The sequence below is a fragment of the Podarcis melisellensis genome (assembly GCF_964234715.1).
Source record: "Podarcis melisellensis genome assembly, chromosome: Z".
Lineage (NCBI taxonomy): Eukaryota > Metazoa > Chordata > Lepidosauria > Squamata > Lacertidae > Podarcis > Podarcis melisellensis.
This window is the reverse complement of record NC_138547.1, coordinates 21,170,045-21,182,335: the sequence shown is the minus strand read 5'-3', so window position 1 is coordinate 21,182,335 and position 12,291 is coordinate 21,170,045. Positions and strand designations below refer to the sequence as shown.

The 12,291-nt window shown below is 41.8% G+C and overlaps 1 protein-coding gene across 1 annotated transcript in view; it reads left to right on the top strand.

Moving 5' to 3' along the window:
* The window catches only part of ATP7A (ATPase copper transporting alpha), a 38,842-nt gene that overhangs the window by 14,685 nt on the left and 11,866 nt on the right, over positions 1-12,291 (top strand). Inside the window, exons 10-19 of the mRNA XM_081897761.1 lie at positions 1,218-1,451; positions 1,863-1,954; positions 2,282-2,409; positions 2,568-2,722; positions 3,438-3,572; positions 7,250-7,444; positions 7,626-7,808; positions 9,020-9,233; positions 10,266-10,412; positions 12,146-12,288. Coding sequence (XP_081753887.1) covers positions 1,218-1,451; positions 1,863-1,954; positions 2,282-2,409; positions 2,568-2,722; positions 3,438-3,572; positions 7,250-7,444; positions 7,626-7,808; positions 9,020-9,233; positions 10,266-10,412; positions 12,146-12,288 — 1,626 coding nt within the window. The remainder of the gene's footprint in view (positions 1-1,217; positions 1,452-1,862; positions 1,955-2,281; positions 2,410-2,567; positions 2,723-3,437; positions 3,573-7,249; positions 7,445-7,625; positions 7,809-9,019; positions 9,234-10,265; positions 10,413-12,145; positions 12,289-12,291) is intronic.

Sequence of the window (12,291 nt, the reverse complement as noted above, 5' to 3'; positions counted from 1 at the left end):
GGGAATGGCACAGAGATAAGGGAAGAAAAGGGGATGCCCTGCCCATTTTAGATCCAGCCCCCAGCGTATTATCCCTTGGGGAATGCTGTTCCCACAAGATTCAGTGATGGCCACTGAGCTGCCGTATTTTTCACTCTATAAGATGCACCTGACCATAAGACGCATCTAGATTTTAGAGGAGGAAAACAAGAAAAAAATATTCTGAATCAAATATTGTACTAAACTATTTAATAAACTTAGGGGCGATGGGAGTTGTAGTTGAACAACATCTGGGGACCCACAGGTTGACCAAGGCTGAATTATGGTATGTGAGGTGGGGCTTACCTGGCCTCCCCCTCCCATATTTTATTCAAGTTGGAAGAGGGAGGGAGGGAAGGGAGGGAGGGAGAGGGAGAGGGAGAGCTTCACATTTGTGCAAGCCTGTGGCTGGCAGCTGCCTTGCCTTGCCTCTGAGGTGACGCCGGAACCGGAGCAAAAAAGAGGAGGTGGAGACGCCGGGACAGGAACCGTGTAAGCGGCTCTCCCATCAGCTGAGAGGAGGGGCGGAAGGGGCTGCCGTCTGTCCCTCCTCCTGCCTTGCTTTTCCTCCTTTTTAGGAGGAAAAAAGTGTGTCTTATGGAGAGAAAAATACGGTGGGTGCTTTTAGAAGAGGGTTAGAGAAATTCATGGGTGAGAGGGCTATTGATGGTAACTAACCAGAAAGGCTTTGCTCTTCCTTCCACATTTGGAGGCAGCAGTTCTTCTGGACACCAGTTGCTGGAAGCCACATTAGGGAAGAGGGCCATTTTGCTCAGTTTCTGCTTGCTGGTTTCCCTCAAGCATCTGGCAGGTCACTGTGAGAATAGGATGCTGGACTAGTTAGACCATTGGCCTGACCCAGCAAGATCTTCTTGTGTTCTTATTAGCTGAAAGCACATTAGGCCCTGTAGGCTAAGTTACTTTTACTGTATTGCCACCCCTCTAGACAAAAATCTGAAATATTAATGCTTGTTCCTTTTAAGTTTTATTATGATGGAACAAAATGCAAGAATAAGCTCCACACTTCAACAATGCCTCTCTATTAAAGCTGAGCATCCATCAGATTTTTCTAGGCAGTCTGCTGCCTGTTTGCTTAGCCACCCTACCAGGGAGAATTATCTGAACCCAGGAGGAGAATGACAGTTCACAGATCTGTGTTTATGTGCAAAATGTAATTGTGAATTTTGCTGTGCTTGCAGTTATTTGGTGGCTGGTATTTCTACATCCAAGCTTACAAAGCACTGAAGCATAAGACTGCCAATATGGATGTGCTGATCGTTTTGGCAACCACCATAGCATTTGCCTACTCCTTTGTTATTCTTTTGGTTGCAATGGTTGAGAGGGCAAAAGTCAACCCTGTGACTTTCTTTGACACACCACCCATGCTCTTTGTATTCATTGCATTGGGGCGATGGCTGGAGCATGTGGCCAAGGTAAATATAAAAATATAAATGCTCATATATTTAGAGGGGCATTTATTAAAGCTTTCTCAGACTCGGCGCTGCTAGTTTTGTAAGATTATCTTGAAAGTTTAGTGCTCAGTTATTTGTCAGTTACATGATGCCTGTTGGAATCCAAGAGAGAGTACAGGTATGCCATTCTGTATGTGGCAGAATTGTGTTAAATATACATTCACTGTTTTCAAGACAAATACTTCGGAATGCATGCTTCCCCCACACTTAAGTCCATCTTCATCCCAAGGAGAATAACAGAAGACTGTTTTACTTACTTAGAACTTATTTATTTGCTAGAAGCATGGCTTGTGCTGCATATGACTTTGTTGCTTGCAATAATCTTTTAGGTGGTACTTTGAATTTAACATATGTGGCTCTATGCTTTTATAGGGTAAAACATCAGAAGCCCTTGCAAAACTGATTTCACTACAAGCAACTGAAGCAACTATTGTTACTTTAGGCCCAGACAACATCCTCTTGAGGTATTGTGCTTTACTGTAGTTTTTTAATAATTCTTTTTGAAAGGCAACCTGAATACATTTCAGTATGTTGTGCTCATTGATCCCCCCCCCTGTGCTCTTTATTTTTGTATGGCCCCATCAATATATATGGCATTTTGTAGAGAAATAGAAGCAGAAGATATTCCTTCACCCTAAATAACTTGCAGTCTAAATTGCTGGTATTTGGGGGAGAGAAAGATGTGGCAAGACTTATGGTCAAGCCATGAATATGCACAGATTCAGCTGCACATGCTAAGGCTTTATTTCAGTGGATAAATAAAGACTAAGGAATTTTGTGTGTCCTCTTAGTGAAGAGCAAGTTGATGTTGAGCTGGTTCAGCGGGGTGACATTGTCAAAGTGATTCCAGGAGGCAAGTTTCCAGTGGACGGCCGTGTTATTGAGGGACATTCTATGGTGGACGAATCACTCATCACAGGCAAGCTGTGTTATATTTATTTCAACGGGTGCTTGAAACTAACTAATGTGTGGGTAGGAAGGAAAAGAGACAAAATGAAAATTAAGACTAGGGGATGAGAGGGGGAAATGCAAAGAATTGTGTCTCTTAATGTTTTGCTGACAAATCAATTTATGCAGGTGAAGCTATGCCTGTGACTAAAAAACCCGGCAGTACAGTCATTGCAGGCTCTATTAACCAGAATGGATCATTGCTGATCTCTGCAACCCACGTTGGATGTGACACTACTCTCTCCCAGATCGTCAAACTTGTGGAAGAAGCACAGACATCCAAGGTACTTTCAATAAGCAATAGTAGGAAGGAAGTGAAGTTTTTCAGCCTGTTTCTTCGGCTTTGATTCAGTACAACAAATTTATAATTAAATTTGACATCATTACATGCTTACTTAGTGTACCAAATTGGTCTTCAGCAGAGAGGCAACTTAAATTCCCATCCTTATAGGTCTCACATTCTCTGATCACGGCAGTTGGTAAGCAGACTGTAGAGCAAATCATTTTGTGTAATTTGGAAGCTATTCAAGCAAAGCATTGCAAAAAAGATGTATTGTTAGGACTGCAGAAAAAGACACAAGTGCAAAGGTGCCAGTGATGGGAGACTGCCTGTTATTCAGAGTGAATTTGCTACTTAGGCAAATGTGTAGACCAGGGACAGCCATCTTCCAAAAGACTGCAACCAACTCACGCAATTAAAAACTGGCAGTTGAGCTTTTTTTTTAGGGAAGGAAGCCCCGTTTTTTTGGGGGGGTGGTGGTGGAGATAACTAATGAAACAGTCAGCTTCGCAGCAAAAGCTCTTTCTTCTGTTCTAGCAATCTAGAGTGTGGGGCTGGATGGAGGAGCCAGCGATCGACTGCGATCTACCAAAACCTCCTGGGGATCTACCAGTAGATCGACCTGTTGGACATCCCTGGTGTAGACAATCTCTGAGACAACCTTAAGCCTCAGAGAAGATGGCTAGAATTTATTTTCTTTTTCTCTCCCTGTGCTTTAGGCTCCAATTCAGCAGTTTGCAGACAAACTTAGTGGCTACTTCGTTCCATTTATTGTTGGTGTTTCTGTGCTTACACTTTTTGCCTGGATAGTGATCGGATTTGTTGATTTCGAAATTGTGGAAACCTATTTTCTTGTAAGTCGTATTCTTTTATTGGGAAGGTTTGTTTCATTTCCAGGTTTCAACCCTTTAATGCTGTTGACACTCCCTACATTGTCTTTGGAAGTAATGCAGGGCTGGAGAATCTTATTGGCTCAGCAGACCAGATCCTTATAAAGATCTGCCTTGCAGGGCCATCCACCTGTCAGTCAGGAGATGTCACAAATGATGCCAGGGGATTCGGTGCTTTGAAGCCAGGACACCAAAGCCCAGCCAAATTGAGCATCTTGGGTGAGGTAGAAAGAGTTTCTTGTAGGGAGCTCTCGTGCACCTGAATCAAGCTGGATTGATCTCCCTTCATGTTGGCCAATGGAGAGAGAGGTCACTCCTGCTTATCACTGAAGTGCATGGGGCTGCCTCAAAGAGGAGTCCTGGGAAGGAGGAACACTTCTCTCTCCCAGTGCTGCTTTTGGAAGCATGTCCAGCGAAAACAAGCAGCCCCCTTTCCCTTCAAGCATGGAAGTAGGGTGGGAACATTTGCGGTTATTCTTGATGTGCTTATCAATTGACCAATCTGTTTACATGCAGTTTTTAATGATCGGGAATTACTAGCCTTAAAAAGGGTAATGGATTTAATTACATGATTTATATGAGCACCGAGGGGCAAATGTAGGTTTGCAGAGGCAATTATAACTTTTTAGAATTTTAAACCTTGAAATTTTATTTAATTGTACTTATAGTCTACCTCTTCCCAAGCACTCCAGGTGGGTCTATATACAATTTCAACAAATGCTTCTTGTGTAGCTTTTGGAAGTATGCCCAGATTCATGCTTAGTTAAGTGTCAAGTGAAATACAGAAGCAAATTCCCAAGTTGAGGTCCAGCCACCGGGAGTGCCCAGCCTTGAAACCTGGAAATACAGGTGAAACTCGAACAATTAGAATATCATGGAAAAGTTCATTTATTTCAGTAATTCAACTTAAAAGGTGAAACTAATATATGAGATAGACTCATGACATGCAAAGCGAGATATGTCAAGCCTTTATTTGTTATAATTGGGATGGTTATGGCGTACAGCTGATGAAACCCCAAATTAACAATCTCAGAAAATTAGAATATTGTGAAAAGGTGCAGTAGCTATTCAATCCATAACACCTGCAATGGGTTCCTGAGACTTTAAATGGTTTCTCAGTCTGGTTCAGTAGGAAGCACAATCATGGAGAGGGCTGCTGACCTGACAGTTGTGCAGAAAGCCATCATTGAGACCCTCCATAAGGAGGGAAAGCCTCGGATGAAACAGTGAAATCAGCTATGATTAAATGGGCACAGGATATTGGTCATGACATTATGTTTGACGACTGGGAACAGTTATGGACCACCGGTGTTAAATTTACGGCATGTAATGCCCTGAAAGAGAATATAATGAAAATGATCTATAGGTGGTACATGACCCCAGTCAAACTTGCAAAGATTTACCATCTGCCCAATAACAAATGTTGGAAATGTAATGAGGCTGAAGGTACCTTTTACCATCTTTGGTGGACCTGCCCAAAGATTAAGGCCTACTGGGAAATGATCTATAATGAAATTAAGAAAGTCCTTAAGTGGACATTTGTAAAGAAACCGGAGGCTTTTCTCTTGGGCATGGTCGGCCAATTGGTATCAAAGAAGGATAAGACATTCTTTATGTATGCAACCACGGCAGCAAGAATCGTGTTGGCAAAGTATTGGAAGATGCAAGAATTACCTACTCTGGAAGAATGGCAATCGAAGGTGATGGAATATATGGGACTGGCAGAGATGACCGGCAGAATCTGTGACCAGAGGAAAGAGACAGTGGAAGAGGACTGGGGGAAATTTAAAACATATTTAAAAAATTACTGTAAAATTGTGGACTGATAAGATGTTAAGGGGTAGGAAACAAAGAACTACAGCTGTAAATCTTAAACTTCAAGGAAATTTAAAAGGGACTTAACTAAAGACTGATTGATGAGTTGCTCGAAAAATGGTAAAACAAGGATGTGGCGAAGGGAAGGCATGGGGAAGTCAATTTTTGTTGTTTGTTTTTGATGTTTGTGTTTGTCTTGTATTGTCATTAATATGTGTAAAAACTAATAAAAATATTTAAAAAAAAAAAAAAACATAAGGAGGGAAAGCCTCAAAAGGTAATTGCAGAAAAAGGTGCACAAGCCGCAGAGATGACCGCAGCCTGGAGAGGATTGTCAGGAAAAGACCATTCAAACGTGTTGGGGACTTTCACAAGGAGTGGGATGAGGCTGGAGTTAGTTCATCAAGAGCCACCACACACAGATGGATCCTGGAGATGGGCTTCAAGTGTTGTATTCCTCTTGTCAAGCCGCTCCTGAACAAAGAAACAACGTCAGAAGCGTCTTACCTGGGCTAAAGAAAAAAAAGAACTGGTCTGTTACTCAGTGGTCCCAAGTCCTCTTTTCTGATGAGAGCAACTTTTGCATCTCATTTCGAAACCAAGGACCCAGAGTCTGGAGTAGGAATGGGGAGGCACAGAATGCCAGATGCTTGAAGTCCAGTGTGAGTTTCCACAGTCTGTTGATTTGGGAAACCATGTCATCAGCTGATGTTGGTCCACTGTGCTTCATTAAGTCCAGGGTCAATGCAGCCGTCTACCAGGAGATTTTGGAGCACTTCATGCTTCCTTCCGCAGATGAGCTTTATGGGGATGCTGACTTCATTTTCCAGCAGGACTTGGCACCTGCCCACACTGCCAAAAGTACCAAAACCTGGTTCAATGCCCATGGGATTACTGTGCTTGATTGGCCAGCAAACTCACCTGACCTGACCCCATAGAGAATCTATGGGGCATTGCCAAGAGAAAGATGAGAGACGTGAGACCGAGCAATGCAGAAGAGCTGAAGGCTGCTATTGAAGCATCCTGGTCTTCCATAACACCTCAGCAGTGCCACAGAATGAGAGCATCCATACCATGTCGCATTGAGGCAGTAATTGCTGCAAAAGGGGCCCAAACCAAGTACTGAGTACATATGCATGCTTCTGCTTCTCAAAGGTCCAATATTTCTCTATTTGCAATCCTTGTTTTGCTGATTTCATTTAATATTCTAATTTTCTGATATTGTTAATTTGGGGTTTTCATCAGCTGTATGCCATAATTATCACAATTATAACAAATAAAGGGTTGACATATCTTGCTTTGCGTGTCATGAGTCTGTCTATTAAAAGGTAAAGGGACCCCTAACCATTAGGTCCAGTCGTGACCGACTCTGGGGTTGCGGAGCTCATCTCGCTCTATAGGCCATGGGAGCCGCCGTTTGTCCACAGACAGCTTCCGGGTCATGTGGCCAGCATGACTAAGCCGCTTCTAGCGAACCCTAGACTCTGTAGTTTAACCCACAGCGCCACCCGTGTCCCTTATCTCATATATTAGTTTCACCTTTTAAGTTGAATTACTGAAATAAATGAACTTTTCCACAATATTCTAATTTTTCAAGTTTCACCTGTATATTGATTTAGGTTGGCCTCGAAGTGGAGATGGTCCCATAGATATGTGGGGCCCAGGCCACACAGAATTTTGTAGGTCAACACCACACTTCGAATTAAGCCCTAAATAAATTTGTGAGCCAGTTAGTGAGTGGTCCAAGTTGCCTTGGAATAAGCTGTACTTTTCTTGTGAGCAACCCTTGTTCATACCTAAGCAACTAATTGTTTGTTTGTCAATAGGGGTACAATAAGAGCATTTCCAAAGACGAAGTGATAATCCGCTTTGCTTTCCAAGCCTCCATTACAGTGCTTTGTATTGCTTGCCCTTGTTCTTTGGGACTAGCAACCCCAACAGCTGTGATGGTGGGTACTGGTGTAGGAGCACAAAATGGCATCTTGATCAAAGGTGGAGAGCCTCTAGAGATGGCTCACAAGGTAAGAAATCAGACTTTCCTTTGCAGTTTGGCCACAAACTGTCATGTTTCTAAAAAGGATCTGGTTAACTTCATCCTTGTATGACTTCATCCAAAAGCTTGTATGACTTTAGTCTAAAAAAAAAAAAAGGTGGGGGACAGAAAGCACTTGGTTTCTAATGTGGTTTGCGTTCTTTTTGCAGGTTAAGGTTGTGGTATTTGATAAGACAGGGACCATCACCCATGGAACTCCAGTGGTGATGCAGGTGAAGATCCTAGTGGAGAGTAACCGGATGCCACGCAATAAGATTTTGGCACTAGTGGGAACCGCTGAGAGCAACAGTGAGCACCCCCTGGGAGCAGCTATTACCAAACACTGCAAACAGGTAGAGGAGCTAATACAGAGATTTCTTGATTCACCCTCTTAACTATCTGCCAAGCACCAACTTAATTGTGGGGGACATACAGCCATGTCTGAACTTTCCTGCCATGCAGTGAAATAACCACATTTGCTACATATTCACACCTTATCTGGAAATGTTGTGGCATGGTAAGGCTGTCTTTGTCATCAGATTTCTCTCTGGAGTGAGAGTTCATGAGTATAGGATTTTGAGCTCATAGCATGCTCTGAGGTAAAGGAACAGCTGCAGTATTCTGACCGGCAGAGGGATGTGCGCCTACAGTCTCTCTCAGCATGTCATACTGGGATGGGGCCACCCAGGTTCAAATATCCACTATAACACATGAAGCTCACTTGGTTACCTTGACCCAATTGCTCTGTTTTAGCTTTATCTGCCTCATAGGATGGTTATCAGGATGTCATCAAATGGGGAGAGTTGGGGTGGGAGAGAATCATGCATGCCACCCTGAGCTGCTTGGAACAAGGGTGGGATAAATGTAAGCCAATGGGTACCACAATGATATTTACTACAGTATATTTTTAGTAACTGGTTAATTTTACTTAGTGAATTATATTTAAATAATTATAATTAATACAGCTCTGTGTACTCAGTTCTGAATTGTCTAGAAATCTATGGGGTTGTATATAGCGTACGTTCTGCTCAGAGAAGACCCACTGAAATTAATAAACCTCACTTGGCTTTCTGAAGAGCCTCATTATTTACAGGTCTTACAAATATGTGATTATTTCTTATTAAGCTCCTTTGTACTTTTGTTCCCTCAACCTACTATGTATTATTTATTTATAAAAATATTGATATACCACTGCATCATAAAGATATATCACAGCAGTTTACAACAATTTAAAAACAATAAAAACAAAAAAGTTTAAAACTAGTTAAAAGAAAAAAGAAATTAAATACAAGTATCAATAGGCCATTATGGGGGGGGGTATACTCCTTATTGCCTTCATAGGCCTGGTGTAACAGAAGAGTTTTCACACATTTAAAAGTTGGCACAGATGGCACCTGCTGAATCCCTAGTGGCAGTGTGTTCCACAGGACTGGGCCAATGACTCTGAAGGCTCAGTTTCTCGCATTACAATCTTGGATGTGTATATGCTTTTGCAGAATGACTTTTAAAGTCTAGTATGCATTTACCAAATCCCAAGCACTATCTGATTATACATTCTCTTTAGGAATTGGACACAGACACCCTTGGAACTTGTACTGATTTTCAAGTAGTCCCTGGCTGTGGCATTAGCTGTAAAGTCACCAATATTGAAGCCCTGCTGTGCAGCAGGAGTGAGACCATGGAAGAGAACAATGTCAGGAATTCAGCCCTTGTGAAAATGGATGAGAAGTCTGAGGAAATTATGCATCCCTCCTTGATTATTGATGAGCAGTTGCCAAGTAAGTTGAGATGAATCTGTCAAATGTGCTTCATGTAAGCAGAAGCCTTGTTTCGGCATCTGTTGCTAGAGGTGCATTAGCCTTTCTCTTTCACTGAGGGTGGGATTTGATGTCTCCTTTGCTTTTAAAAAAGTAAAATACCAGCCCAATAGTTTTAAATTGTGCCTTGTAAAAGCTCTGAGGGAAACCGGGGGCAATTTCCTCTTGATCTTCTTTATTCTGATCCACTTCCAATGTAACTGTGGTTTAGTGTCACAAGAATGAGATGAAGTAAGCCTTGAGTGCATACACTACCTCTTTCCCTCCTTTAAGCACAACTGAAAGTGCCAGCTTTTGGTTTCCTATAAACTGGTTTCTTGAGTTCAGCTGTATTGGGGAACTGCCTTTTATTTGGCATCAAAAGTGAAAGCTTTCAGTTGTCTATCTTTGCATGAGGAAGAGAGTAAAATGGGGTGTATGCTAGCCCAAAACTCAGTAGAGCCGTATGTTAGTATATTTTCCTACCTGCAGCAGCATCTCTCACTTGCTTTTAGTTCTGTTTAGTCAACTATTCCCCTTATTTTAGCAATTTAAAGTATTGGAAGGCATTCCAAGTGGGAGAAATGTGTTGCGGTTCTCACTGGACTGAATCATCTCTTACTAGAGATCAGGACAGATGTGTATCTGAATCTTTCTCCCTCCCCACCCCCAAATAAGCTTTTGTCAGGATTAAAACTAGACTCGAATACATTGGGAGTGCCTTCAAACATGCAATTTCCCCTACCTTGAGCTTGAAGTAATACAGTCCCAACTGAAGTTGTACCGTGTGACTATGCTGCTCATGTAGCTCAGCTGTAAGCACACTGTTGCACAATTGCATAATCTTGATAATTCTGACCACACACCTGTGGTCCCTAGCCATAGGTCCCTAGTGAATAAATGTTCGTGAATAGCCATGAGTAAATGCTCCTGCAAACTTAGCATGCATCAGCAGTAGTGTGTAATTAGCAGGTCACCTGTTTCTTGGAAACTGCAGTAATATTTTCCTTTCAGCTACTTGGGGTTCCCACAAGTATTCTGTTCTAATTGGAAACCGGGAGTGGATGTCTAGAAATGGTCTGCTTGTCAGAAATGAAGTTGATAATGCCATGATTGAGCACGAACGTCGAGGTCGAACTGCTGTTCTTGTGGCTGTGGATGGTAAGCTTGATAATGCGGGTTAGGATTGGATTTTATGTGTAATAACACTGAAAAGGCAGGGAAGACCGCAGCTGAGGAGTAACCAGTGACTGAAAACGTTGTACTTCGAGAATTAAGGAGCAAAATATTTTCAAGACAGATAAAAGAGAGCTCTAAGAGAGAATTAGACAAATTTGTGGAGGAGACAGGTATCAAAAGGCTACTAACCATGAGAGCAGAATATGATAACAGGATGCTGCACTAGATGTGCCATTGGTCTGATCCAGCAGGTTCTTCTCATGTTCTTACTGTATGCTATATTTTTCTATATAAAATATTCAAGTTCTCAAAATGAATTGTTTCATAATGTTAATAGATAATCCAATGTGTGGCTACAAATCCTGTCAAACTGGCAGGTCTAACATTGTTCTTAACTTCTTTTTCCCTGTTGACTACTCCTATAATAAATATAAACACAAAGCAGTACAGTAATCCTATCCAGTGTCATTTTCCTTTAAATATTAAGCAATGTAAATAAGTATTTTCAATTGACTTGTGTCTTAAAATACACACAGGTCCCAGTATGTAAACACTTGTTACACAAGTCTTCAGGTATCTACACATGAAGGATTTGTAACCTAACATTACCAAGTGAATGCCTTGAATCAGATATCCGAACAACAGTCAGAGAGACAGATATACGGAGAGAAAAATTTCCAGATACACAATTGCATTCACCGAAAAATCCCCATTCCCCTCTTCCCTTGTCACAAAACTGTGCCACAAAACTGTGTTTGGCTTGTGTTTCATTGCTTTCTTGTTGAATAAATACAGATATGTAGTTTAATTGTAACAGTGTTTGTGATTTTATTCATTATAGTAATATTGTTAATGGTTTTACTGGGTTTTATTTAAACAATTTGGGGGCATGTTGTGGTTTTCTCCCTAGGAAGGAATGGAGCTTGCTATGTGAGCACCCGCCTTACAAACCATTTCACAGGAACAGATTATGTTTGCAAAGCAGGACCTGTGTGTATTTACTATTACTTCCGTTAAAATGCTTTCCAAGTAAAGGTGCTACTAAATGCATTTGCATATAACATTTAAGCGACATTTAATGTGCATTATTGATTCCCACAGAACCTTGATTCAGATAGGTTTGGCTATTAGAAATATTATTTGAGATTTGGGGAGAGAGAGAGAGAGAGAGAGAGAGAGAGAGAGAGAGAGAGAGAGAGAGAGAGAGTAGGGCATGAAATGTGGCATACAGTGGTACCTCGGGTTAAGTACTTAATTCGTTCTGGAGGTCCGCTCTTAACCTGAAACTTCTCTTAACCTGAAGCACCACTTTAGCTAAAGGGGCCTCCTGCTGCCGCTGCACCGCCGGAGCACGATTTCTGTTCTATCCTGAAGCAAAGTTCTTAACCTGAAGCACTATTTCTGGGTTAGCGGAGTCTGTAACCTGAAGCGTATTTGAAGTATTTAAAGCGTAACTTTTAAAGTTTTGTGTACTGCATGTAAGACAAGCTAAATACCAATAGTTCTAGGGCTTTGGGAAACTTTCTGGAAGCTTTCCCCCCAGGAAGCCAGTATCACTGCCTTGGAAAGTGAGAAGAACAGCCCATCTTTAAATTTGTGCAATGCCCTGTGGGTGGAAGGAGAAAGGGGGGAGTGAAGGAAAGAGGAAAAAATAGTATTTCTGTGCTCTTCAGAAAACAAAGAGGATTAATGGAAACATATCCATGTCTGTCTAGGAGAACTCTGTGGCTTGGTAGCTATTGCTGATACTGTGAAACCTGAAGCAGAGCTGGCAGTCCGTACTTTGAAGGCTATGGGTTTAGAAGTTGTTCTGATGACTGGTGATAACAGCAAAACAGCCAGGTCTATTGCCTCTCAGGTA